At 45.7% G+C, this 27,752-nt stretch overlaps 1 protein-coding gene across 1 annotated transcript; it reads right to left on the reverse strand.

Moving 5' to 3' along the window:
- Positions 1–5,289: 5,289 nt before the first annotated feature.
- On the reverse strand, positions 5,290–17,123 carry CFAP53 (cilia and flagella associated protein 53). The gene is made up of 8 exons (XM_078600201.1): positions 16,911–17,123; positions 14,411–14,640; positions 12,129–12,302; positions 11,254–11,557; positions 9,919–10,137; positions 7,175–7,391; positions 6,604–6,706; positions 5,290–6,395 (listed from the first exon to the last, which is right to left on the reverse strand). Exons 1-8 carry the CDS (start codon positions 16,977–16,979, stop codon positions 6,152–6,154), a joined length of 1,560 nt encoding a protein of 519 aa, XP_078456327.1. The 5' UTR covers positions 16,980–17,123; the 3' UTR covers positions 5,290–6,151.
- Between the last annotated feature and the right edge of the window lie 10,629 nt (positions 17,124–27,752).

The raw sequence follows: 27,752 nt of genomic DNA on the forward strand, positions 1-27,752 counted from the left end.
CTGCGGCGTACGCCTTCTTCCCTTTGGTTGGAAGGCCTTGAGGCTCAACTTGACACAGAGGGCAGGGGGGTCGACAGCACAGATGACTGGCGCAGGGAAGATTGCGCCAGACAAGTCGGGGTGGAAGCAGAGGAGAATTGCAGATCTTCGCACTGAGCGAATTGATATTTCATGAACCGCTAGGAAATTCCACGAGGTGACTTGAAATGTTGATCGCTCTATAACATCCCAGAAATTATGCGAGGGACGACCAATGATTTTTGCTCACCGATGCTGGACCGCAGATCGTGGGATTGCGTCGCACAAATCGAAAGTTATCAATTGTTACTCGCGCGATTGGATACACGCCTTGTGACAATACGAATCAATAAATTGTTTAAGAACTCATCGTTAAAGAGTTGACCACGTGAGCCTCTCTGGTATTTAAAAAAACGTACTGGTATTACTCTGTATTCTCATGCATGGGCACAGTATTCCATTTACATTTATTCGATGATGTTTAACGTTGAACTTTTTTCTTACCGTACGTAGCCAACCATCGAGCTGTTTAATGTTCATAAACTTCTATTCATACTATTCAACAGCCCGATGTTATTTTAGCCTGGTCCACGCAATCCTGGATTTCACGTAGCGCTACCACATTTGAAATGCTGCTACGAGATGTTACGTTCGTTTTTTTTCTGATCTCAGTCCCCAACGCTACCCCGGCTGCAGCGACATCGCGGTGCCCGCGACCTCCGCCGCAACGAGGAGCACAGCGGCAGCCCCCCCCCACCCCCCGCCGCAGAGTTGACCCCGCGGCGTTTGACCCCGGCCCTCAAACAGAGGACCGCGCGTCCACCCCGACCCGAGTTCGCCTCCAGTCGCCGCGGTTGCGCCACCGTCGATGACGACAATGATGTTGATGATGATGACGATGTTGATGATGATGATTACGTTGATGATGATGATGACGATATTCTTAGGTTGTTAATGATGATGACGATGTTGATGATGATGACGATGTTGAAGATGATGATGACGATGTTGATGATGATGATGATGATGATTTTGATGATGATGACGATGATGATGATGACGATGCTGATGATGATGACGATGATGATGATGACGATGATGATGATGTTGACGATGTTGAAGATGATGTTGATGATGATGATGGTGTTGATGATGATGACGATGTTGATGATGATGATGATGCTGATGACGATGTTGATGATGACGATGATGGTGAAGACGATGATGACGATGTTGATGATGATGATCGTGGAGCGCAGGGCTCTTTTGCGATCTGCCGAGGGGGCAACGTGGGTCCCGTGGGAGGCGAAGTCTCCCTGGCCCTCACCGTTTCGGTCGTCGCCCGGACATGGAGGAGGAGATGAGACGATGCTGTCACGACGACTGAGCTGGGGCGAGGGTGGCGATGTCGTTCGCCGGCGTGGGTGCGCAGAATCCGTCGCAGACACACGGTCATGTGTCAGGTGGTGGTGGGTCAACGACACATTTATATTTACGTGATCCCAACCCATCAAACCTTTATCGTGAATAATAACATTGATCGCAAAAGCCATACGCGTTAGACTGACCGCCATACGCAAGCAGCAGCAGCACGGGGAGGATGGAGGCGTTGCAGAGGCAGAATAATCTTTGTTGCCGTTGTTAACTAACTTGCGCGCAATTCAGATTCGTCTTTTGATGTCTGCCTCGCTGTTGCCAGTAGGCTGCGGTCGAGGCATGCGAATGACTTCACTTTAATATCGATGCTCGGCTATGCGCGCTTCGTTCAGGTCGTGTGGCTGCTCTTCCGTGGCTTGTATTTTGGATTTCGTCCAGTTCATTCCCAGGGCCAAAGCTTCTTAGTTGTTTTTTCCCCCCACATACTAGGTGCTGCCTCCAGTCGCTCACCAGGTGGCGACTAACATCTGCAATTGGTCAGGAAACGTTGCCGTCGGCTCCTCCGAGGTGACTAAAATTGATGGAAGGTTACCCTTGCATTTTGCCCGTGGAGAGGTCATTTTGCTCCGCTGGTGCTGCTTTCTCATCAGCCCGCCTCGGGCGCTCATACCGCATCTGGGGTCTTCCATTGCCTTCTCCTGCCCTTTGTAGTCTTCGTTGGACCCTTTTACCCGTGTTTTGCATTTTTTCTCAATTTAAGCACCATGTTTTTATCACTAATCCATTCCATTCTCACGATGCAACGGGTTCCGAGGAAGGTCTTGGCGGCTTTCTTTACATAGTCTAAAAACTGGTCCCAATCTATCCGTTTCTCTTCAGAGGGAGCAGAACATCGGTTGTTACCGTTGACTGTGTACTTCTTTCTTGATTTGAAGCTTTCGTGACTGCAGGAATCCATACTCTTTGGTTCTTTCGGTAAAGTCACGTAGGTATAAAATAAAATAAATCACGACGTTTTGGGCGCAACACAAGCGTCCGTCATCAGGTGGGAAAGTTTTCGTGATTTATTTTATACCTAAGTGACTTTACCGAAATAACCAAAGAGTATGTACTTCTTGTTTGAAAGATAGGTCTGAGAGTTGTTTGATATAGCGGGGGGTATTGGAGATGGTCACTCGTTTAATCTTTATACTGATGATAGTTGCGATAACGGGGCGGTGGTCTGAGTCAGGCCCCAGGCTGCAGTACACGCTTGCAAGTTTGCAGAGCGTGCCATCTGGAGTTGATAAGTTTGCGGTCAATTTCATTCTGTGTGTGGCCGTCATTTGAAATCCAGGAATGCCTCTGAAATGCCGCGGCACTGGAGCCACGTGCCACCGTTTCTTGCACACAACTGAGTGGAGCCTTTGTGAGTTGGCGTTCGTGGGATGCCGCGCACCACGTGTACCCATCACAGGTCGGAGGCCATCTCCTGGCAGCGCCAGAGGCAGGCATTGAAGTCTCCGTGACACTTGACGAGGTCTCGATGGGGTTTTTTCAGGTTCAGCGTCTGCTCCAGGGACTAGGGGAAATGGTTCTTTAATGTTGTCAGGTACTGAGTTGGTTGGTGCGGCTATAATTAAGCCACCGAGGGTGTGCCGGAATCTGTCAAACCAGCCTGTCGTTCACTGGGTGCCACTCGATTCAGGCTGACTTGGCTTTGTGGACAGCCGGAGACAATTGCCGTGGCCGGGACATGTTGCGATGAACTCACGTTATCGCATAGCTGCCAACCCCTTATCAGTGCCCACCTTATTACAGACCAATTCAGACCTTATTGGTCACCCCGTGCCCTTATAAATCTCAGCGTTCATCCTACAAAGTCACATCACAAGGGAGAAACACAAACACGTATATAGGTTCAAAGAAAATAACAAATAATTATTATTATTTTAACCTATCTACGCGACTTTACCGAAAGACCCAAGAATATAAATTCCTGCAGTCACGAAAGCTTTAAGTCAAGATGCTTTATAATTTACAATTTATTATTTTATTATTTTTATTTTATTTTAAATGTCTATCTACGTGACTTTACCGAAAGAACCAAGAATATGTATGTTATCGGGTTCACAGCTTAGTGCGCTAACCACTGTGCCACCGCTCCCCCACCTCTCTGTTCGATACGCTCCTGCCAATGTTAATTGCGCTCTCTGCTGGCCATTCTTGGGAACGCGCACTTAGCGCTGGGTTTTCAAAGTCGCGGATTGTTATTCCGTTTGTGAAGCTAAAACCATCGTCAAATGTTCAGCGGATCAATGCACGTGGTGCACAGCAATTCCCAGAAATGGACGTCATTTTCATAACTTTTTATAGGCGCGGGCAATCATTAGTTTAGTCGTGAAATTACTTTATACTCGGGCTTGGTAATTTCAGAAAACTAGGACTGTAGTTCTGGTATAAATTAGGGGCCGTTCATAAATTACGTCACGCGATTTTGGACGATTTTTTGACCCCCCCCCCTTCGTCACGCGGCGTCACAAAAAGTCAGACCCCCCTCAAGTATGACGTCACAAAGCTCTGCCCCCTCCCCTAAAAAAATAAAACATGCTTCAAATCGCTTTAAACTATTGTCATTGTAGTGCGTATTTAATGTGGCGCTGCACTATGATGTTGTAGGAGAAAACATTTATTGAAAAGTCTATTTAATTAAGTAGAACGTGTTGACCATATTTATTTAAAGTTGCGCATTTTGATGTGACGTCACATTTCTCAACCCCCCCCCCCATCGTCACAAATGTCTGACCCCCCCCCCCCCCAGGTGCGTGACGTCATTTATGGACGCCCCTAATGAGCATCTTTCTTGATGAGAGGAATGCTCGTTCAAGTACCACGTTGTGGAATGTTCTCGGGCGAACACTTACTACCCAGGAACAAAAATTGTGTTACACTGATATTTATTGAAAGTTTGTTTTAAGTTTCCTATGGAGCGCCCCCCCCCACCTCGCCCCATGCGTGTGACTGATGGCAGTGCTACTTATACTGATGATAGTTGCGCTTTTGGTTGAGATGTTCCACGGGTTCCTCGCAGTTAGCCGAGGTGACGTTATTCTCGTTTTATTAGAACTTTTCTTATTTTTAGAAGCAGAAATCATCTGTATTTTGTATGGTGTCCATATCATTACGGTACATAAAGAATCTAGTCACTTTCCATTTCCCTATTTATCTGGTTACTACAGTGTAATAGAGCACATATATACTTAACCCTTCCCTTCTGGAAGGTTCACTGTCAACATTTTTCTGATTTTGGAGATTGTTGCCAGTGGTGGTGGTTAACCATCAGAACTCAATCTAGATTTGAAGTTTTCGTAACTGTAGAGATCCATACTCTTTGGTTCCTTCGGTAAAGTCACGTAGGTATAAAATAAAATAAATTTAATCACGACGTTTCGATTGCAACACAAGCAATCGTCATCAGGTGGGAAAACCACGGCAAGAGATTTGTTTTGCTGAAGTGGGAGAGAGATGCCGTGGTAAGAGGTTATACAAGCAGGGAAGGGGGGAGGAGCAAGGGGGGAGAGGGAGGGGTGGCGGTGTGGGGTAGGGGGAGGAAGCGCTGCGTGGACGCCAGGAGAGGGACGTGAGGCAAGGTGGGGGCTGGGAGTGGGAGGCCGAGAGAGCTGGGGATGCTGGGGGGAAGTTAACTCGGAACAAAATAGAGTAGTAGTAGTGGTACCCGGCAGATACGATAGACGACAACCACTACAAAGCAGTTAGGGTTTTACCTGGTTAATAACATCCTTCCAATGATTGCTCAATTTGTATCCATCTTCTCGGTTGAAGTTATGTCTATGTTTATATATCTGCATGCCTTCATGAACAAACCTTTCGAAAAAAGAGGCATTGCTTTGTGAGTTGGGTGTGAGAAAAACTACCAGAAGTATTTATTTCAAAATTGGCAAAGCAGTACATAAACCATCGAGCGAAAGTTGGAAATTTTTCATGAGTGCAATGGGCTGCTCCTAATTCATTTACACACTGTACTGTCGATTTGTGATAATGTATTTACTTTTGGTATAGGAAGATCTGATGAAGACATTGACGGATTTTATTTAACTTAAACCACCTGCAAAAAATGAGATCTTGAGACCGTAAGAACCCAAGGCAGTCTATTCCCTCCTCAAACTAGAACCATGACTCTTCACCAGGTACACGATGTCCCACAATTTTTTTTTATTTACCCCCCCAATTTTACCCCAATTGTGCTATGGATATCAAGGCATGAGAGGATCAGCACAGTTTGGCTATGTACGGTGCGAAAGAAGTTCAACATGCATCCATTCGGATCGCTCTCAGAGCAGTGCAGTGAATGGCCCACGGAAGCGGATATCACAGACCTACCTCAAAACTCCCTTCAAGTGACCCCTGGTCCACAGACTAAGGGGCAGCACTTTCTCACCCACCCTGCCACACAGAGTATTGTTTGTCACATGACAATAAAAAAAAGGCTATTTTCCGAGCTGGAATTTATCCAAATTAAGCTCAGTGCAAAAATGTAATCTGATGGGTTTCTTTTTTGTGTGCGGTCATTGCTGAATAATCTGAGACCATCAAATCACTAACAATCGCAAACCCGGGCCTCATCGCAGATTTGAACCCAGAATGTCAACGGTGCCAACTCAGCGCTCTGACCTCTTGAGCCATCCGCGCACCCCGCCACGTCTCACTGAATGTGTGCGTGGTTAGGCACCAAGCTGTAAGTATATACGCTCCGGCTCTATGCCGAGCCTCCTCCGTGAGGCGTGAACGGTGACTGCACCCTGCGCAGAGGGTGCACAAGCTTGCTCCCCGACTCTGGCCGGGAAAGGATGTCGTGCAGCTTCTCCTGGTAGGCGGCCTGGGCCAGCAACGTCTGCTCGTGCTCCTGCTGTGCCGCCTGGCGCTCGACAGCGTGCACTCTCTGCTGGTGCTCTATCTGAGACCGCAGTGCAGCCTGATGCTCCCAGTTCGCGCTCTTCACCCTGAAGAATAGTTACAATGATGTGCAATAGTGTTTTGAGCATCTTGTGCGGAAATGACTCAAGTTTCTGTATATAAAATGCGGACGTGTATGCTAATTATATTACAGTAATCAAAGCAATAAATGATCTATTAACCTATTATAGTCGATAAATGCAGCTCTATTTCACAGAACCACCACCTGTAATGGGAGTCATGCTCTCTACCCACCTGGCTTGCTGCTCTTCCTCAATCCGTTTGCTTTCTTTCGCAGCTTCTTCCATCAGCTTTTGATCTTGGGTCAGCTCCTGCTGCTTATGCGAATTGCGGTCCACTGCCAACACACATGCACAAAGACAAAGATCGACCCGCATAGCCTTAACAGACTGTCAGGGCAAGTGCTAATTTGAGGCTGAGTCGACCTAGGGCAGGCCCAGGACCGGCTCAGATAATTGTCACTGGTGTTGGCCGTGAGCGGGAATCGAACGCGGGCCGCCGGGTTCGTAGCGCAGCTCGCTAACCGCGACACTACCGCTTCCATTTACCTCACATGCATCCACACACCACCACCCACACACACACCAAACAAACATTATATTCCACATTTAGCATGACAGAGCGGCAGGGATAGTGCAATTAGATTACTAACAGGTATTGAACACGAGGGGATGGTTGGGCCAGCATTCAGGTGCAATCGACTGCCTTTGTCTCCATCGTGCTGTTACATTGACACACCACATCAGATCGTCATTATTCGAGGCTGCGTAGACTCATGCTTTGGGCCTGTAACGTCAGCACGCACGCTTCTCCTGGATCTGCTGCTTCCGTGCGTCCATGACGTCCTTGAAGAGGCGGTTGCGCGCCTCCTTCTCCAGGCGCCACTGCTCCTCGCGCCGGCGCCACATGCGTTCCAACTCGGCCCCCATCAGGCGCTCCATCTCGCGTGCGCACTGCCGCTCCTCCTCCGCCTGCTGGGCCAAGTGCTGACGGTACAGCTGCTGCTCCTTGCGCAGCTCCATCTGCGAAAATGGTCATTGAAACCTGGCATCAGCAGGCTGTGCGGTGGCTGCATTGCAGCGCTGTTATCACGAGCAGCCAAGCATAACACACTTAGCTGCACACATCCTGTCCACTCACTGCCACGGTGGCGAGATGTTAACTCCCTCGCCTGGTATGCAGGAGGGCATGGGTTCGATTCTATCCCTGACGCCTGTATATTTGGAGTTTGGATGTCTCTCTATCTCTGGTCACGTGGATTTTTCTCTGGGTCCTTCAGTTTTCCCCTCCACATTTAGAACATGCGTTTTGACTATTTGGCTGCTTTCACGTCATAAGATACTTTATTGAGCTATCCTTTGTGGCCAGTTCACTTCTGAAAAACAGCTATATAGCTCAGTCGGCCTTACTTGGTAAAATAACAATAGGGGTAAAAAAAAGTTAATTGTTTCCATATCCACTCTACATCAGCTCAATTCACTCACTGATGTGGCCTGCTCATCATGCGTCAACTGCTCGATATCATCACCGCAGATAAGGGGTTGCTAAACAGTAGCCCATGAGTCGCATGTGAGTTAGGGAAGCGGGAGCCAGACATGGGTGCTCCCACAGATTTCTAAATGAAAAATACCACAGCCAAACAGCATGAGTAAACCGGCCACGTGAATGCATGTGTCAAGCCGTGTGTGTATGTCCTGTGGCTCACGGCTATATGAATATTTTGGTATGTTGCTGACACGGGCAGAAAGTATGGCTACCCCGACTGGAGAAAATCAGTTGCACTTTATTAGAGTTAAATGCCTAATTAATGAGATGCTATGGGAAACACTTCAAGGTACCTGCCAACACGTGACACCACTGGGGATATTTCATATCACTGTATCATCATGACTACACAAACGATCCGTTTGACAAAAGGAAATACGAAGTTACTTGGGTGCAGTTTATAAATTGAATGGCTTATGTAAGAACAAAGCTTCACACCCCAGAAAAATGACTTCATACATGAAACGTAAACATTAAATTATTCATAATGAATTATTTAACTGAGGGGCTAATGAGAGTCTGTAACTCTAATTGTGCTCGGACAATGTTAGGCAACAGTCTACTCTGGTGAAGGACTTTACATTGCTTATTAAAGTGTACAAGAAGGTGGCTGGGTGGCTTAGGTGACAGAGTGCCGAGCTGGTACCGTTGAGGTCCTGGATTCCAATCCAGGCAGCTGCCTGTGATTTAAACCACGCAACGAGTTGATGGTCTCAACCCAGTTACCAATGGCTACGCACAAAATCCATCAAATAAAAAACTAATCTGCATATAATTTCTCGAAATTCCAATCCTGAGAATTTAAATATCAGTTTGACCGCCCCCTAGTCTGTGAACTAGAGGTCACTTCAGGGGGAGGCAGCTCGAGCATGAAGGGCCCATTCTCTAACAAGAAGGGTTCATAATAATAGGGTTTACCCTTTCTGGCAATAAAACAGTTGTGTTAAGATGTTAAAACCTAAGTTGTAAAACCTATTCTTATATTTCCATACTGGCCAGGGAGGTCCCATGATGTAGCTGCTCAGCCCGAGCTCTCAATGTCCTGAGAGTGGCATGGTCTTTGTGCTGTTCACCTTTTGGCGTCCTCTGGTCTAACACTGTTTGAGACGAGGCTCTAAAGAAAGCTGTCTCTGGTGTGGACCATTTAGTTTCAAAAGCAATGCATATACTATCGGAGCATGTTTTTTTTGTTTGCATGTTCACCACAAGTATATGTGCTTAATACAGACATGATTCCTTGCAAAAGGCATCAGTGTGATGTTTTAACATCTTAACACCTGTTTTATTGCCAGAAAGGGTAAAACCTATTATTATATTTTGATACTGGCCAGGGAGGTCCCATGAGGGGTCATTATGATTACGCTTGCTTATCCAGGAAAAACCTCACTGAGTCTTCTTCTCAAGACTCTCTTTCAGGAAAGTCCTACCAAGTTGCACGGCTCTGAGAGAGATTTGACATGATTACATGACGCTGATAACACAATCGGCATACAACTGGGGCACATTGACCATTAAAAACAAATATATAAATTAGAGTAAAGTCTACAGCAGATAGCATAATTTGGCAATTTCCACACGAAAAAAAATTACTTAGCAGCTGCAGGAATTGAACTGTTGACTGTGTAAACTGGCTCCACTGGAAATGGCCCTGTCAAATAAACAGATTTTTTTAGTTTTACCAGATAAGGCCCACTGAGCTATATAGCCCTTTTTAAAAAGCGATCTGGCCATAAATGATAGCTCAACGAAGTGGCTTATCACGTGGAAATGTATAGCAGCCATATACTCTAAACGCATATTTATAAATGTGGAGGGAAAAACCTGAGTACCCGGAGAAAAATCCATGCAACCACGGGTATATCATACAAACTCCAAATATACAAGCGTCAGGGTTGGGATTAAACCCACGACCTCCTGCATACCAGGTGAGATAGTTAACATCTCGCCACTGTGGCACCCTATACAGTAAGGTCACCCATGTGGGAGGCGAGTGGATGGACCAACTTTGCGTTGCTGCTGGTCCTGGCTCTCGTTGCTCGACGTCTGCACCATCTGCTCTAGGAGCCTCATGTCCAAATCCATCTCCTCCTGCCGCTCGCGTGCCAGCCGCTGCAACTTGAACCGCACGGACGAGTCCAGCATGGCTCGCGTCTGCTGCCGCTGCCGTTGCTTGTCCTGCTGGGCGCGCTCCTCCTCCACCTTGCAAAGCTCCCGCTGCTCCCTCTGACAAAGAATTAATGCCAAACGGTTACGAATTTGGCATCACATGCAATGCTATTTGGAGAAAAGAATGTTAATCATGGCACTGATGTCCCATTTTTACATCATGTTGCTTTTTTTCCTTTCTCTCGGTTCTTTTATTCATAACCAAGCGTGAACCATCTGAAATACATATCTTTGCAAGACATGCGATAAGATAAGACAGCATATGAGGGTAGAGCTGGGATACAAATCAGAACAATGCCCAAATTAGGACCATGCAACGATCGATGCAAGAACATTATTTCACCGAAGCGAGCGGGAGTGGCCAGTGAGCGCTATAAGCTTCAGCATTGCACACTTCAACAAGTTTCGGAAATAAGGTAGTTATAGAAATTATTTTCTAGTACTAGAAAAAAATTATATAGCATTATTAAAAAAAAATCCAGATACAAATTTTCACATGTTTCGGTTACAAATAATAATATTAAGTGAGTTTTAACCTGCAATTGACAGTGGCCCAAGATCATATAAGATGCATGTGTGTCAAATTTTTATTTCACAGCTCTTCTAAAACATCACTCAAATTTACACCACACAGTGGTCAGTTAGTAATTATTTATATATTCAGTATGTTAGATACAAGCTAGTTCCAGCCTGTTCTATGGACAGGGCCAATATTTGTTCTAAGCTAGAGTGCTTAATAACACTCAGGCGTTTATTATGTTGCATGGATTTTTCTTAATTGCAAAGAATGTATTCCCAACTCTCAACTGAAAACCAGAGGAATTGAAATAAATGGTATTCATTTCTGAAACCCAATAAGATTAGTATGGTAAATATACTAGGCCACAGATTTTTTACCTAGGTTAAAGGTCATAGTCGCTGGTTTCAGAATACGCCCTTACGATGGACGGATGCCACCAGGAAATCCGTGTATTAAATTTAATGTATGTTGATAAAATATTATTTCACCCTTTCTGGCAATAATACAGGTGTTAAGATGATTCTGGCAAAAATGGTCCCATCAATGAATGTATGGTGTTAAAAAAGATCTTCCAATCATTACCACTAAATTAGTATAACATTTAGAAAGTGGCCTATACTCTAGCAGGTTGATAATTATTTAACATGGCCCACCATGAGCTCAGCCTCCTCCTGTTTGAGTCGTTTCGCTTGCTCTCTCTGCTCCTGCGCAGCCGCCCGTTGCTGCTGCAGCGCCTGCAAGCTCTCGCGGTTGCTCTCGGCGCGCTCCAGCGCCTGCCTCTCCTCCCGCTCCGTCTTGGCCAAGCGGTCGCGCTCCCAGAGCTCGGCGAAGAGCCTCTCCTCCTGGTGCTCCCGCTGCCGCGCGGCGTCGCGCTCCGCCAGCTGCACGTGCCGCTCGGTGCACACCTGGTCCTGGTGCCAGCGCGACAGGACGGTGCGAAGCTCCTCGCTCTGCTCTCTGCGAGCGCGCACGCACGCACGCACGCACAGCGGTGGCCACGTTTACCCAATGGTTTTGTCTGAGTTGGGCCACAGCAGCCCGAATCGTGGAAAAATGTGTGTAAATGTATGGCAGCTATTGTATGTACGTATGCTGAACTTCTTTCGTACCATACATAGCCAACCATGCTAATCGGTGCGGGAGAAGGACAACAAACTAAACAAAAAAAGGTTTTGGGTAATCACTTGCGGAATACGTCATACCAACGAATAAAACAGTGGTTATCATTCAATACTGTGAATGATATGGCCCTGTAAGACCCACAAAATCATCGGTCGTATTGTGGTGGTGTACCCTGGCAGGTATGGTGGTGACACCACGAGGCAAACGTTATATAGAAAATAATTCTAAATCATCCAGTGATGGGCATGGTCTCTCTATCTCTCTCTCCAACACATCTCTTCACTCCACACATCTCTAATTCACGCACTATCCTCCGACACCGGACAAGATCGAAACCCCCTCTGCCTTCTCCGGCCATACGCGCGCTACCAAAGCCGTCCGGATGTTCGAGGGAGACGGCACCAACCGAAACTGCTGATCCAGTTTTTGCGTGACCAGCTGCTGCCGCTCACACTCGCGCTGCTCCCTCAGGGCCTTGGCACGCTCGCGCATGCGAGCCTGCCGCTCCAGCGTGGTCTCCTGCGTGCGCTGCAACTCCTCCAGATAGCCGCTTTCCTCCTCCTCCAGCAGCTTGGTCAGCCTGCGGTGGAGCACACACGTGGCACGCATCTCTGGGCATGTAGACAGTGGAAAACGCCTTAGTCTTCCAGAAAACCACGTACATTCTGCCCGACCTGATGGCACTACATTTGCCAGATCTGATGGCATTACATTGGTGTTGAGTTCATTGCAGTTCCTATATGGCATTTAAAAAAAAATACTTCAGTGATTCGAGATAGGCTTATGGATGCTTTCTTCATAAAGAGTGGACAGTTTAGAGAGTGGACAGTGAACAGTTTAAATAACTATAAACCAATGTCTAATGTGTGCATTTATCAGAAGTCCTCAATATATTATTATAAAGTTGAGAAATGTCATGAATGAAAAGTAATTAAGTCTGAGTAATATATCAGAAACTACTACAGTTCTGGCTTTTTAGATGAAAAAAAAACATGGCATTTTTCAATGTAGACAATGATATTTGAATGTGATTATTGAAACATCTTGAAAAAAAACAATTACCGTTTAATTATTTATTCGTGTGCAGTACGCCAGATCTTCCCATCACCAACAAAAATACCCCACCCCGCTGGTTAGTCTGGCTGCAAGATGTTCTACTGTACACACACACACACTCGTGTGTTTATGAGCAAAGAAAATCACAATTACCCGCGTAAAGCACTTCTTCAGTTTGGTGTTGTTGCCAATTCACTTTGGTATTCAGTTTCAGAGCCGGCACGGCAGGTGCTGGAGTGCGATCGGCTGAAAGACGCCCAAGTCACACTTACCGCAATCCTGCCGTGAAATGTTGAGCATCGTTTCCACTCATCTCTACTCAAGAGGCAGAAACCTATTCTCGAGTTTCTTTGCTAAAGCCCTGCTCTCTGGCAAGCCTGAACGGACGTTTTTGAGCAAGTGCTGTGAGCGTGCATCTAAGAAGGCCGATACGGTGCATGAGGGAGTGGGTGATCAGCACCACGCCCGGCCGCATTTGTCTCCCGAGTGGCGATGTTTACACATCACACCAGGTACTGGTTTGAGGCTGAGTCGACCTCAGAGATGTCCAGGACCAGTTCAGATAAACGGCCATGAGCGGGAATCGAACTCGGGTCACCGAATTCGTAGCGTAGTATGCAAGCCACAACACATTACTCTGACCTATATGATAACATTAATTAGAGTAAAGATGACCTCTCAATTCTTACAGGATGATTTATATAGCTGATAAATAAAATATCCCTGCTCATGCAATATATCCTTTAAACTTTTTCTAAAATCCCATGCATGTATAGATATCGTTACTTTATTGCTCACATTCGTACTTAAATGCGCAACATTCTCTACCACCCCCCTAAGAATATGGAGAACGGTTGATGAAATCAGTCAGGAACAAACAATTGATTAATCCAGTGGTTCTTGACCCTATTAGTATCAGGCCCCCCCCAATCAAGACCACTGGTCACTGCCCCCCGTCCCCAGCCCCAAAAACCCAACTAATGTTGCTAAGGCCACAACACGGAGAGAGAGAGATCTCATGCCCACTCCTATAGTCAACACGGTGTTCGTAATCCATTCGTTTAACGTCGTCTATTTGTTTGTTTTGTCACTAACGTGGCGGCGACGTACCCCACGCACATTAAAAAACGTTCCTGCACTGTGTCCATGCTGCAGCCTGCGCCCCCCTGAAAGGCTCTTTAGGGGACACGTTCCCATGGGCTGAAAACCGCTGGACTAATCAGTCACTTGACATTACATGTGCCACTCGCACAATTATTCCCTCTGGAAATAAAACTAAACTATAAAACATTTTTTTACCAAGTAATGTCCACTGAGCTGTATAGCTCTTTTTCAGAAGTGACCTGGCCACAAATAAAAGCTCAACAAAGTGTCTTATCACGTGGAAATGTATCACAGCCAAATACTCTAAATGCACGTTGATTCTAAACGTGGAGGGAAAAACCGTCAAACCCGGAGAAAAATCCACGCGACCAAGCGGAGAGAGACATGCAAACTCCAACTAAACAGAAGGCGTTAGGGTCGGGATCGAACCCACGACCTCCTGCATACCAGGTGAGGGAGTGAACATCACCACGGCGCCAAATGTTTCTCCCCCACAGAAACGTATTTCACGCTCGCTAAAATCCCAACCTTTCTCGGCGGTCCTGCAGAGACAGACTGAGGCCCTGCATGGCGGTGTAGAGGTGGCGGTCCACGGCGGAGCGCGTGGCCCGCTGCTCGCTCCGCTGCTCCCACTCGCCCTTGACGCGCGCGAGCTTGTCGGCCTGCACGAGCGCCAGCGCGTCCTCCCGCGCCTGCTGCCGCCAGTACCCGCTTGCCTGTGCGCTGAGCGCGGGCATGACCCTGGAACCGCGCTCTCGCTGAAAACAATCGAGGTCCACAGGCACAGCGACAAGTAACAGCGGTGAGTAGAGGGATGGTGCCGATGTGAAGCAGGGCAAATGAGTCACCGGCATCAACCGTGGTTTATCCGCTGCTGGATGAAGGCCTCTCGACGTCATCGTCATCCCTCGTAAGCTCCGTGGTGGTTGTACTCTCAGGTGCGAACCCTGATTTGGCTGACATTTACTCACTATTCTTGACCACTCGTCAAACTCCTATCATCTAGCAATGTGTCAAACCGCAGACCACAATTTCGAGCAGCTCTGGGAAGTAATTTATTAAATTATATAATGACATTTCGTGACCCCGCCGCCCCCCCCCCCCTCCAGTCCCCCCCCCCTGGTAAGTTTCTCGAGCCACCTCTGTCTGCCTGACCGTGAACCCAACTATGATTACACAGCTGTTGCAGACTTCTGCAAACCCACTTTTAACAGCCACCACGGCATATGGTCCAAGAAGACTGCGCGGGCCTTGTTAATCATGTTGACGTATGAGCTGACATAGCAGATAAAACATTGAGCAGTGCAGAAGCTATTCCTCTCCCGGTGTTTGTGATGGATGTCATCGGTCAACTGGAAACTCATTTTCTTTTGGTAACGCCATGAATACCCAGACTCCCACTATCCCGTTGTGCTTGCCAATGACCTGTTAAATACTCATTGTGCCTTTTGTATTAACCTTAAGAAGTTACACAATGCTGGAGCAAAGCCCCTCTCCCAGATGATTCCTCGTAATGATGTCGCCACCTACCACAACATCTACACTGCCATACATAATGCATGAACTTTATTTCGGAACAGGTGATGGACAATTGAGACAAAAGCCCTTTTATGCCAGGGAAACCTGACTATGCTAAACAAAGAACACAAATGTCACGGCTGCACACGTGAGACGTGTTTGAGCAGGAAACCACTTTGACATAAAAATAAATAAAACTCGAAACGTATCCATTTATTTATTTATTGAGTAAATATCACTGAAACTCTTGTGAAAACAACTTCCTTTTTTCAGTTTTTTAAAATAAGACAGCCCTAATGTTAGCCAAGATCAGCTATAAGGCAGTGTTAGTCGTGTATTTGTTACCACTGCGCGGTGCTAAGGTTGTATTTATTCAGTGCCAGCAAACTCTGGGCTGGTTTCGACATTCAGTATCTCATCAGCAATGTCGAGCTTGCTTGCATCAATGCTGAACCATGCCCCGCAGGCTGTTACAGGCTGCTGCCGGGCTACATTGTGGGCAGTAGAGGACAGTAAAATACTGTAACACATTCCTGCGGAGGGAGCTGGTAGGAACGTTGGGTTGCTCGGTCAATGGCCAGGGTCAACGTCGGCGTGGTGTATTCCGCAAATATGTCCGACTGTGAGGGCGGGCACAAGCCGGCGTGAGTAGGTTAAACGTTGAGTTTTATAAGGGCACCACGGGGTGACCAGCCCCTCCCCACCCAGCCCCACCCCTCCCACCCCCACCCAGCCCCACCCACCCTCCCCACCCAGCCCCTCCCCATCCTCCCCACCCAGCCCCTCCCTCCCCACTCAGCCCGTCCCTGCACGACGGACGGACGGACACAATAATCCCCTGTGGGCTGGTGGAACCAGTGGGTTCCTACCAGTATAACCTCACCAACTCGGTGAAGTCTGTTCAAACAATCCACACGATCTGCGCGTGGTAGCAGTAGTGGTCGGGGGGGGGGGGCTCATCCAGCAGTGGATTGACAAAAAGGGCTGTACAGATAATAATGAAGACAAAGATCTCCCCTAGAGCCTTAACAGACTGTCGGAGTGAGTCCTGTTATTGAGCACCTATGAAGGCCGACACGGCACACGAGGGGGTGGCCAGCACCACGCCCGGCCGCCTTCGTCTCCCGAGTGGCGACGTTTACACATCGCAACAAGTTACTAATTCGAGGCTGAGTCGACCTAGGGGAGGCCCAGGACTGGTACAGATGATGGCCACTGGTGTTGGTGGCCGTGATGGCTGCACTGCACTACCAAAGCTGTCAACCCACACGGTTTAACTCCGTATTCTGGCACAGGAGAATTGAGTACGACGAAAAAATATATTTAGTCTATTTGTTTGTGTTTCTCCCTTGCGAATGGGACTTTGCAGGACGAACTTTGAGATGTATCAGGGCCACGGTTGTGACCAACAATGTCTCAATTGGTCTTCTGTGATAAGGTAAGGGCACTGGTCAGGGGTCGACAGGCGGTACACAACCAACACGTTACCACGGCGGCGGCGGCTACTCACCAGGGCGACCGCGTGCACGCCGGGTCCGGTCACCTCCCGTCGGCGCCGCGTCCTCTCGAGAGACATCATCGTCGCCTTTCGCCGTCTTCAGGTCGCCTCGCACAATGCGCGTATGTATGATTGATAACGAGTCACTCGGGATGAGCTGAGCGAGCCGAGGTGCAGGCCTCCATCACCGGCCGCGTCTCACAAGCGGCGTCTTCTCCACGTGTCCCCCCCCCCACCCCGGCGTTGCTATGCGACGGCGACACAATCTCCATAGCAACCGCAGCGTCAACAACGCCGCACGCATGCGCGGTTCGTCCACTAGGGGGCGTCGTTGGGTGGGCGTGGCTGGAGATTGATAAAGTATTTTCGATTGCAACACAACACAAACGTCGTATTCTATTATTTAATTTAATTTATTATTTTATCTTTAGACGTGACTTAACCGAAAGAACCAAATAATAATTCCTGCAGTCACGAAAGTTCTAAAATAAAGTATTTTTTCTTATAATTTTCGATTTAAAGCTTTCGTGACTGCAGGGATTCATCTTCTTGGTTCTTTCGGTAAAGTCACGTAATAAAGTAATAAAATAAAACATCGTTAAGTACAATTCTCACAATTCTTGTATTTTATTATGTTTTATTTTTAGTATTTTAGTATTTTATTTAGGTAAGGGGCCGTCCATAAATGACGTAACGCGATTGTGAACGATTTTTGACCCCCCCCCCCCACTCCACTTTGTCACACGGCGTCACAAAAAGTCAGAACCCCCCTCAAATATGACAAAGCTCTGCCCCCCCCCCCCCAAAAAAATAAAACATGCTTCAAATCGCTTTAAACTATTGTCATTGTAGTGCGTATTTATTGTGGCGCTGCACTCTGATGTTGTAGGAGAAAACATTTATTAAAGAGTCTATATAATTAAGTAGAACGTGTTGTCTATATTTATTTAAAGTTGCGCATTTTGATGTGATGTCACATTTCTCAACCCCCCCCCCCCTCGTCACACATCGTCACAAATGTCTGACCCCCCCCGCCCGTAGGTGCGTGACGTCATTTATGGACGGCCCCTAAAGTCACGTAGATAGAAAATGTATAGATCACGACGTTTCGATGGCAACACGTCTCTCACCTTGTGTTGCGATCGAAACTTCGTGATCTATCAATTTTTTACCCACGTGACTTTACCCAATGAAACCAAAGAGTATCGATTCCTGCAGTCACGAAAGCTTCAAATCAATATTAAATAAAGAAACTTATCTTTGGATAATTTTGTCGTGTTAATTTTTTTTAATAGAATGATTATTTCATCGTGAATTTCTCAATGACGATAACATTTTAAGTTGTTCGTATTAGAAACCGTTGCAACACCGCAGACTGATTTGTGCCTCGGGGAGGTCTCGGGGCGGCTGTGAAGGCGTCCGAGTGAGAGATTCCCCCCTTCAATCATTGTGATGAGCAACTTCTAACATTGTAGCCACGCCGTTTGAGACCCATTCAGGGGACTGTAATGAGGCGAAGTCACAACGCTGGGTGGCACCGTGCAAATACAGCAGGTCACAGCCGACACGCTCTAGGCTTTTGGCAGTGTCAAAGGGGTTGTGTAGTGTGGACTTGAGAATCATGGGGATAGCATTTGAGTGCTTTGTCGTTGCGTTTCGTATTGTTTATAAATGCCTAACGTTGGCAGATGAGATAGTTATATTATTTTCACAGGAAGGCCAATAAACATGACGAGGTTTTAAACAGGTCCCTGCGGGGTGGGCTGGTAGGAACGAATAACCAAAGAATATAAACATAATGTATTATTACACTTGTTTAGCCAAGAAAGCCTCACTGAGTGTAAAGGTTTTTGTAGGGTCCTGCCAAGTGTTTGCAGTAGGGGGCGATGTTGCTACACCTAATCGGACTATACGAAGGGAGAGTTTGAGGCCTAGTTCTAGGCTTTAGGCCTAGCTGTAGGCTTTAGGCCGCTGTGAGTTAATTTTTAATTTAAATGTTTTAATTATTAATGTAAAAGCTTTAAATGTAAATGTTTCTATTTAAAAACATCAGGGAATGTAACATTGTTAAACATTAACTCCCTTTCACACACGCGGGGGTACGATACGAATGGAGAGTTTGAGGCCTAGTTCTAGGCTTTAGGCCTAGCTGTAGGCTTTAGGCCGCTGTGAGTTAATTTTTAATTTAAATGTTTTAATTAAAAACTATCTCAGGGAATGAGTTAATTTTTAATTTAAATGTTTTAATTAAAAACTATCTCAGGGAATTAAAAAACTATCTCAGGGAATTATAAGGGAATGTTACACTTGTTTAGCCAGGAAAGCCTCACTGAGTCTAAAGGTTTTTGTAGGGTCCTGCCAAGTGTTTGCAGTAGGGGGCGATGTTGCTACACCTAATCGGACATCGGACGGACGGACGATATAATCTATTGTAGGCTGGTTCACTTCGTTCCTACCAGTATGAGAATACCATATTTTCAGAGGTCACTCACAACAGCTCCACCTAGTGGAAATGTCACGAGCGGCCACTGGACAGAACCTCATCTTTCTCGCTCTCGTTTTCGTTGTTTAATAGCCGAATGTTTGTAATAGCCGTCAGGCATCTGACACTACGATGGCTGTTGCCTAGGGCACAGGTTTCGATTAGTTGTTTAGTGATGATGATGATTATGGTGGTGATGTTGATGAAGAATAAGAATCGAGGTCGTGGGTTCGATCCCAACCCTGACGCCTGCTCTATATGTGGAGTTTGCGGTGTCTCTCTCCCCGTGGTCGCGTGGATTTTTTCCCCGTCTATATTATTTAGATTATTTTCGTGCGCTAAATTTGCACATGATAAGCCACTTTTGTTGAGCTATCATTTGTGGCCAGGTCGCTTCTCAAAATAGTTTTATAGCTCAGTGGACCTTACATGGTAAGATAAAACATTGCTTCGTTTTATTTGTGTTTATATTTTAAGTGCATAATTTACTTTGTGCTCATATCGTATTTTGGATTGTTGTTATAACATTCTGACCTGCCCATACTGTAAATATTCAGATTATTCTGATTCGTCATCGACTAGAAACCCATGTCTAATTTAGAGCTAGGCCCTTGCCTTTTTGGAACATCTGGGAAATTATTTGATGATCTTGCGTTGGCAGTGATGCACAATCGTAAATCTTAAAATAAACACTCATAAAATTATTTGCCCATGTGGTTGCATTTTTTTATGACATCTGGGCAGTTCACCAGCATTGGATTCATGCGAGTCTGGCTCTGCTGAAGTGTAACTGCATATCGAAATCGATCCCGAGTTTTTGCTTGCGTTGAACCAATGATCCTAAAATCATGCGCTGCCTACACGAGGGGTGTATGACTGATACTCTTACCACGTAAATTACTTTTATCTGGTGGAGGGAGTCAGATATAGTAAGGAGATATATAGTCTGATTTTTCGTTGATTTTCTTCTCCACAACGACGCGAATGATTATTTGTGTCTATACTCATATATTCTACGATTCAACAGCTCGCGAGGGAATGTGAGATCCACATGTCCATTGAGCAACACACACGCGGAGCAAGCCCAGCATGCACAAAAACAGGCCAGCCTTATCGAGACCACCAACTCAAGAGAACTGAACGGTTGGCCATTTTGTCGTTTACAACAACTAGACGTAGAAGAGTAGTACGTCAAGTTGTCGGTGGTGTTGGTTCTAGTTGCTGGTGAGACAGAGATGTACAACTCTTGGTGGTGGTCAAATCACCCCCACGACCCACGTGGGATGGATGGGCTGTCCCCTCATCCAGCTGTGGATTGACACAATGCTGCACAGTACATGTAAATACCGGAACGTGAAACACGCTCTCTAAACATAACCTTAGGGCTACAGTATCCGTATATGCCTCCTCAAATATGGAAGTTTGATACAACTTTGGGCCCACTTTGGTCCAACTGTTCCAACCACATGCCACGTTGGTTTGATCTTTGCACGTTTACTGGAACAACACCAGCTACCCAGCCCCCCACGCAACATTAAGCTAATTTAATTACATTTGGGGGTAGTCTATATAGTTGCCTATATTATGATTTTGCCTCCATGATTGTCAATACGTAATTGAATCACAGTATTAGTTACTGCGTAGCATTGGGCGGTACTGTTGGCATGCGGTGAATCTGCGGTTCGGTGAAGAATTATGCCAAGCACACACATGTGTCCTGTGAGCCTTATAAGGGCCTCTGCCATAAACTTTTGCCGATTGTATGACGTTTCTTTTCAAGGCAGTGTTATCGACAAATGTGTTGAGTTTTGTTTTGCTGTTTGCTTCCATCGCATTGGCACGAAATATTTCGGTACAAACCGACCTCTACAGCCTATATAAATTCCCTGTACGTTATCCAGGCATTTTTCTGTGTGTGCCTCTCCATGTGTGTATGTCTCTTGTTGTGGTGTTACTCTGGTTGTCCCTCTGTGCTGCCCAAAGCATCTTTCCTTGTATGTTCTTCTCTGTGTATGTATCTGTGCTACCTTGTATTTCTTATCTGTTCACTCTGTTCCACGTTGGTATGTTCAGCCCAGAAGATGAACACGAAATTTAGCAGTCTTTTGAAATACGTGGTCAACCAGGTTAGTGTCTAACTGTGTTGTTGGCCGACTGGTTTGCATCACATTATGTTTCTAAGGTTGGTTGAGTTCTCGTCTCCCATCTTCTTGCTGTATTTGCCTCCGTGCAGTTTGCCGTTCTCTATGTGCTATGTGCGTGATGTCCCCCTGTGTGTTCCCTCGCTGTGTGTTTTACCCCATTTCCACCTGATGATGATCGCTTGTGTTGCGTTCGAAACGTCGTGATTTATTTTAATTTAGTTTTATTTTATTTCTACATACGTGACTTTACCGAAAAAAACAATGAGTATAGCAACCTAATCCCGTCGAGATTTCATTTTATTCATTTTTATTTCATATTTGTACACCTCACGTTCCATTGCTCAGATGTCTCTCCGCCTCAGGGTGTAAAGGGCTGTTTTATTCCTTTCAATGAATGGTGATTGACATCAGGAATGCATTGCTGGGTGTGCATGGTGCCTTGTGCTCACCAGAACATACCTTAACCACAAGGCATTGTGCCACCAGAAATTAATTTAACTTTTTATGTAAATGCGTTTAAGCGTGTAGTAGTAATGCTTTTATTATTATAGAAGGATTTGATCTGTTACTCAATAGCTTTAAGGTAGCTATTCATATTCCAATAAAAACTGGTCATCAGAATATTTTTTTTTATTCTCAGGCCCCATCGTGTAGAGTATAGTTTCCAACTCTTATTATCCACTCCATCTCTCTGGCCTGTCTATTTTTGTGCTATGAAAGAGGACCATTGCCCGAAACGTCGCCTATTTTAATATTTCATGTTAAGGCCACAGTGTTAATGGACGAATGTTGGTCGGGGTGCTTTGCGTGTTAAATGTTGCTTATGCAACCAATGCCAATGTATTACCCGAATACTTTCACACCAATAGGGGGCGCCAAAGCTCCAGGAGAACGTCGTGTTTCAGGATAAACACTGATCATGCGGTATTATCCGTGGTGGAGTGCAGGCAAAACCCCCCATATAAAAAATATACAAATACTGTACAAGAGACTTGTAAATTAGGGTACAAAAACACTTTTTGTTACCTATGTAAAATATTGATGAATAGGTAGAATCCATCGTCAGCTTTTATTGGTTCTTAAAGCAGCTCATAATGGAAGCAACATAGGTGGAGTGATATTTGTTTATTTTATTCACAGATAAAATAAAACTTTGAAATATTCAGATCACTAAAAAGAACACACGGGGATTTAACAGAAGCCTACAAAAACTAAATTACTTGAAACCTAAATGCACAGGAAGTGGCGTTTTAACAGCACCATAAACCAAGTGGAAAATCCCAAGGTCTCCGACAAACGGACTGGAGGAAATTGAATATGAATCACCCTGTTTAACCAAAAAGCAAAGTGTGTGTATGACCCAACAACACACAGAGTCACCACTCCAAAGAGCCGGATTATCCTTGTCGCAAAAGTAGCTACATATTCTACGGGCCCCGCTCTTTCAAGGGCCCCGCGCTAAATGCTTCCAAGCTATAAATTCCGGTTCAGTGATTCTGCACTTGCTCTATTACTATAGTACTACACTGCCTTCGACTTTATACAAGAACTGGGTGTGTATGGTTTTCGATTTGTCGTATTATCTGACTGTATAGCAAATGAAAAAATTACTCTACAAAGCAAGTTGAAAATTTGTGTTTTAATATTAGTGTTTTTTTGAAATATTTAGGGCCCCTTTATAACATATGCTACAGGCCCCGCAATAGCTTCATCCGGTACAGCCACTCCACACTCAGGGCTCAGAAGCGGTTCCAACTGGGTGGCATCGCCTCGGGGATCCTCAGCACAACCAGAAAACGAGAGCGAACCCCATGACCATCCTAGGCGCTCACAAACACAGACGGAGCAGGCTGGCGCACTCCCAATTGTCCACAGCGCTGGGATTCGGAACAGCTTGGAACTGGGTTTGGAAAATCGCACAACATTCGTCTCAATTGCCTATTACAGTACAGTACTGTCTTTTAATAGCACAGCGCCTACTGAATGAGTTACCACGCACACACACAGCATTGTTATTCATTCACCGCCAGAACAACGCGGCAGAAATGCATTCACTCATATTGTTTTTTGAAGTGCCCCAAGGATAGTAGAATGGAGGTCAAAACATAGCTGCAGGTAGTCAAAAACCACTCAACAAAAGCAGCACTGAGCCTAAATGTGTCTGCAATGCGGCTCTGACGTGGGCAGGAAGTCAACAATGTCAATGAACACATTCCTGCGGAGGGAGCTGGTAGGAACGTTGAGTTGCTCGGTCAATGGCCAAGGTCAACGGCGGCGTGGTGTATTCCGCAAATATGCCCGACTGTGAGGGCGGGCACAAGCCGGCGTGAGTAGGTTAAACGTTGAGTTGTATAAGGGCACCATGGGGTCACCAGCCCCTCCCCTCCCCACCCACCCCACCCCTCCCACCCTCCACACCCAGGCCCTCCCTCCCCACCCAGCCCCTCCCTGCACGACGGACGGACGGACCAATAATTCCATGTGGGCTGGGTAACCTGGCGGTTCCTACCAGTATAATATATGTAAATTATGAGAAAAAAAATCATAACAGAAACATCAGCGCAGGCTGGAAAACCACGAGTTTCAAATAACACACAGAAACGTGTACAAAAAGCACTCAGCATTGCGAATTACGTAAAAAGACAACAATAGTTCCTGAAGAACACTGCCTCTCCTGCCACATCTTGAGAAGGCCTGAGTTCTCAGCACATGAGAACCACTGCGTCCTGGGCTATTTCACAGTTGTGTCGACATTATTTCCTCAATCTCTCTGAGTGGAAAACTAAAATCGACATTGTATGTCGGCGTGGCCTTTTCCCCCCTTCAATTTACGGTGACGCAAAGTGCATCAACATGCTTAGGGGCCGTCCATAAATGACGTCACGCGATTTTGGAGATTTTTGACCCCTCTCATCACACGGCGTCACAAAAAGTCAGACCCCACCTCAAATATGACGTCACAAAGCTCTGCCCCCCTCCCCAAATAAAGCATGCTTCAAATCGCTTTAAACTATTGTCATTGTAGTGCGTATTTAATGTGGCGCTGCACTCTGATGTTGTAGGAGAAAACATTTATAAAAAAAAGTATATTTAATTAAATAGAACGTGTTGTCTATATTTATTTAAAGTTGCGCATTTTTATGTGACGTCACATTTCTCAAACCCCCCCCCTCGTCACACATCGTCACAAATGTCTGACCCCCCACCCCAGGTGCGTGACGTCATTTATGGACGGCCCCTAACCACATGCACATTGCAGACTTTATGAACATGCTGTTACACTATATTGTCAAGCAATCATACATTTCATCACATTATCCCTCTCTTTGAACGCCCAAACGTTACCACTTGTTTACTCTTACAGTACAATGGCTGCAATACTCTGCCACTTTGCTTTATCAATCGATGTTTATTTGGTACACGGGACGTTCCAAGAAGCCAGTTGCCCAGCTAGTTTGCGAGTGAGATCCGTGGTGTTATCAGCACAGAACAAAACTAACAACTTTTGATTTAAAGCTTTCGTGACTGCAGGGATTCATATTCTTGGTTCTTTCGGTAAAGTCACGTAGAAGGGAAATAATAAAATAATATAAATATAAAACAATAGACATTCTCACGACGTTTCGACTGCAACACAAGCAATCATCATCAGGTGTACAATCCACAGCAAGAACATGTTCTTGCTGTGGATTGTGTTGCAGTCGAAACGTCGTGAGAATTTTTATTGTTTTATATTTATATTATTTTATTATTTCCCTTCTCCGTGACTTTACCGAAAGAACCAAGAATAAGACTAACAAGGTCAGAGTGATCCGTAGTGTGTTGTCCTCCCCCCGCACCACCAATTAGCACGGTTGGCTACGTACGGTGCGAAAGAAGTCCGACATGGATACAATAGGCAACATCCGAACAGAACGCTTCAGAGGTGTAGAAAAATAGCCCTTAAGGAGAGGAGGTGAGTGCGAGGTGAAGCGAATTCGATCGAGCCTCACCTGTCAGCATAAAATGATCATGAGCAAACAAGCTTCTAGAAACAGAAGGAAAACAGATGGCGCCAATCTATTCCAGACTTAACTAAGTCACTGAAATTGAAGAACAAGCGTTAATAAATGCAAGAATATGTATGAAATACATGCCTTGGGGACAAACATCCATTTAGTAAATTGTTTATGGTCTTAATAAACAGCAGAGGTGTTGGAATGTTTTATTTGTAACGTCCGGGCAAATAGGCGTGATTGCGATAGGTGCAAAAACAGGTTTCCTGCGAGAAAAATTTAACAGCTGCTCATTTAGAAAGGTTATCGTGTATTATTTTACTTCTGTTGGTGTAACAAATAAAATGGCACCATTGAAGTTTTGCCACCTTGGGTGGTACCGATATCTGGTCTGGCCCAAGGACTAAAAACACCCGTATCGGGAACGCGATAAGTAACAGCAAACGGGTTGGGTAGAGGTCCAGCCGCCGAACTGTCATTACTCTATGGACACCTACAGCGTGGGAATGTGTGAGGCCTGCCCGTTCTTCCCCGGTTCAGTGAAACCCAGTTAACACCGTGGCCTCACGAAATATGGACCCGTGTTTACAGAGATTCCCAGTGGCCAGCTGCGATCCACATCTCTATTCTGCAAATCCTAACACACTTGGAAACCGAGGATAGAAAAAAACACCTCTAAAGCTATCTCAAATGAAAATCCAGGAGCCGGTCTGGAGCACAGGGCCATGCCAATTCCAGAAGTGTGTTTATACAGCGCATTGTAGTGTTGATAGGTGTTGATAACCATCAACAATATAAGCTGTTTTTATGATTTCGTATTATTATTATTGGGAGTGTGGCACGAAAGACCCCGTCACCTTCCCATCTTCTTCACGTTGCGGCAGTAGACAGACTCAGAATCAAATTACACAACACACGGAACACAAGAAACCAAGGGTCTTATCCAGTTTAATGCCAAAAGTAAACTAAACATGAATCATCACTGCTGAAAATAATACAATCATGAGAGGGACCTGACCAACCAATATAAATAGGAGACCAATGGCCAGTTGACTTTAAAGCTTGGGGTGTATTTTAGAACGATAATTCCAGTTGATCATTGAAAGACTCGGTTTAGTTAGCTCAAAGCTAATGATGCGAGTCATCGAAATGGTTTGTTCATGAACTCATTCTACTTTTTGTTTGCATTTTTACTGCTTGTGTTGTGGTTATTGCAAACATGATGCCTTGTATAAAGGTGTCAGTTTTTGTACCAATTGCAAGGGTAAAGACCTATTACTATATTTTGCCACTGGTAAAGGAGGTCTTACCCCGAGCTCTCAATACTATGATCGTGCGCTGTCTTTGAGTTGTACGCCTTTTGGCGTCATCTGGTCCAACACCAATGGAGACTAGGCTCTAAGAAAAGCTGTCTCGGGTGTGGACCAATCAACTTCAAGGACAGTGCATATCATTATCATCATCAGAGTTGTTTCTTTTTGTTTGCATTTTGACTGCTTGTGTTGTGGTTATTGCAAACATGATGCCTTGTATAAAGGTGTCAGTTTTTGTACCAGTTGAAAGGGTAAAAACCTATTACTATTCATTCTACTCTATCGATGGCAGAGGTTGTGCAGCAGAGAGACTTCACGCGGGAATCCCACAGGCACTCTCCCTTTGTCGCCACAGACAAAAAGACTCGGCTACAAAAACTGGAGGGTTTGTTCCTTTCTTTCTGGAGTCCAAGCTTGGTTCACTGAGGTGTGGTACTAAACTATTTTTTTAACTAAACCATTTTTGATTTTACTAGGTAAGGCCCACTGAATTATCTAACTATTTTTCATAAGCGACCTGGTTATCATCACACATGATAGCTCAACGAAGAAGTGGCTTATTGTGTGGAAAAATTATTCTAAATGTGGAGGGAAAACCCGGAGGACCCGGAGAAAATCCACGCATACAGCAGGCGTCATGGTCGGGATTGAACCCACGCGTTCCTGCATACCAGGCGAGGTAGTTAACATCTCGCCGACGAATTTCTCTTGGACAGGGGTCGGCAAGTAAAATAACAAGGGGTAATTTTTTTCCGATTTTGATAAACAAAAAACCCTCTCAATATCTCAATGCACGTGAATAACGTCACGAAAGCAGTCCAAAGAGAGTCGCATGCGCCTCTGGAGCTGCAGGTTGGCGGTGCTCTTGCGCTTAGACTACTGCGCCACATTAGAGCCGAGTGGTGAAACCGCGGGTGGTT

Source organism: Lampetra planeri, chromosome 13 (assembly GCF_965212315.1).
Source record: "Lampetra planeri chromosome 13, kcLamPlan1.2.h2, whole genome shotgun sequence".
NCBI lineage: Eukaryota > Metazoa > Chordata > Hyperoartia > Petromyzontiformes > Petromyzontidae > Lampetra > Lampetra planeri.

Excerpts from the sequence above, each read along its gene's own strand:
- CFAP53 (XM_078600201.1), bottom strand. The coding sequence starts at position 16,979 with ATGATGTCTCTCGAGAGGACGCGGCGCCGACGGGAGGTGACCGGACCC. Across the intron at positions 12,303-14,410 it reads CTGCAGGACCGCCGAGAAAG|GCTGACCAAGCTGCTGGAGG; the intron begins GTTGGGATTTTA and ends GCTCCACCGCAG. Across the intron at positions 10,138-11,253 it reads AGGAGGAGGCTGAGCTCATG|AGGGAGCAGCGGGAGCTTTG; the intron begins GTGGGCCATGTT and ends ATTCTTTGTCAG.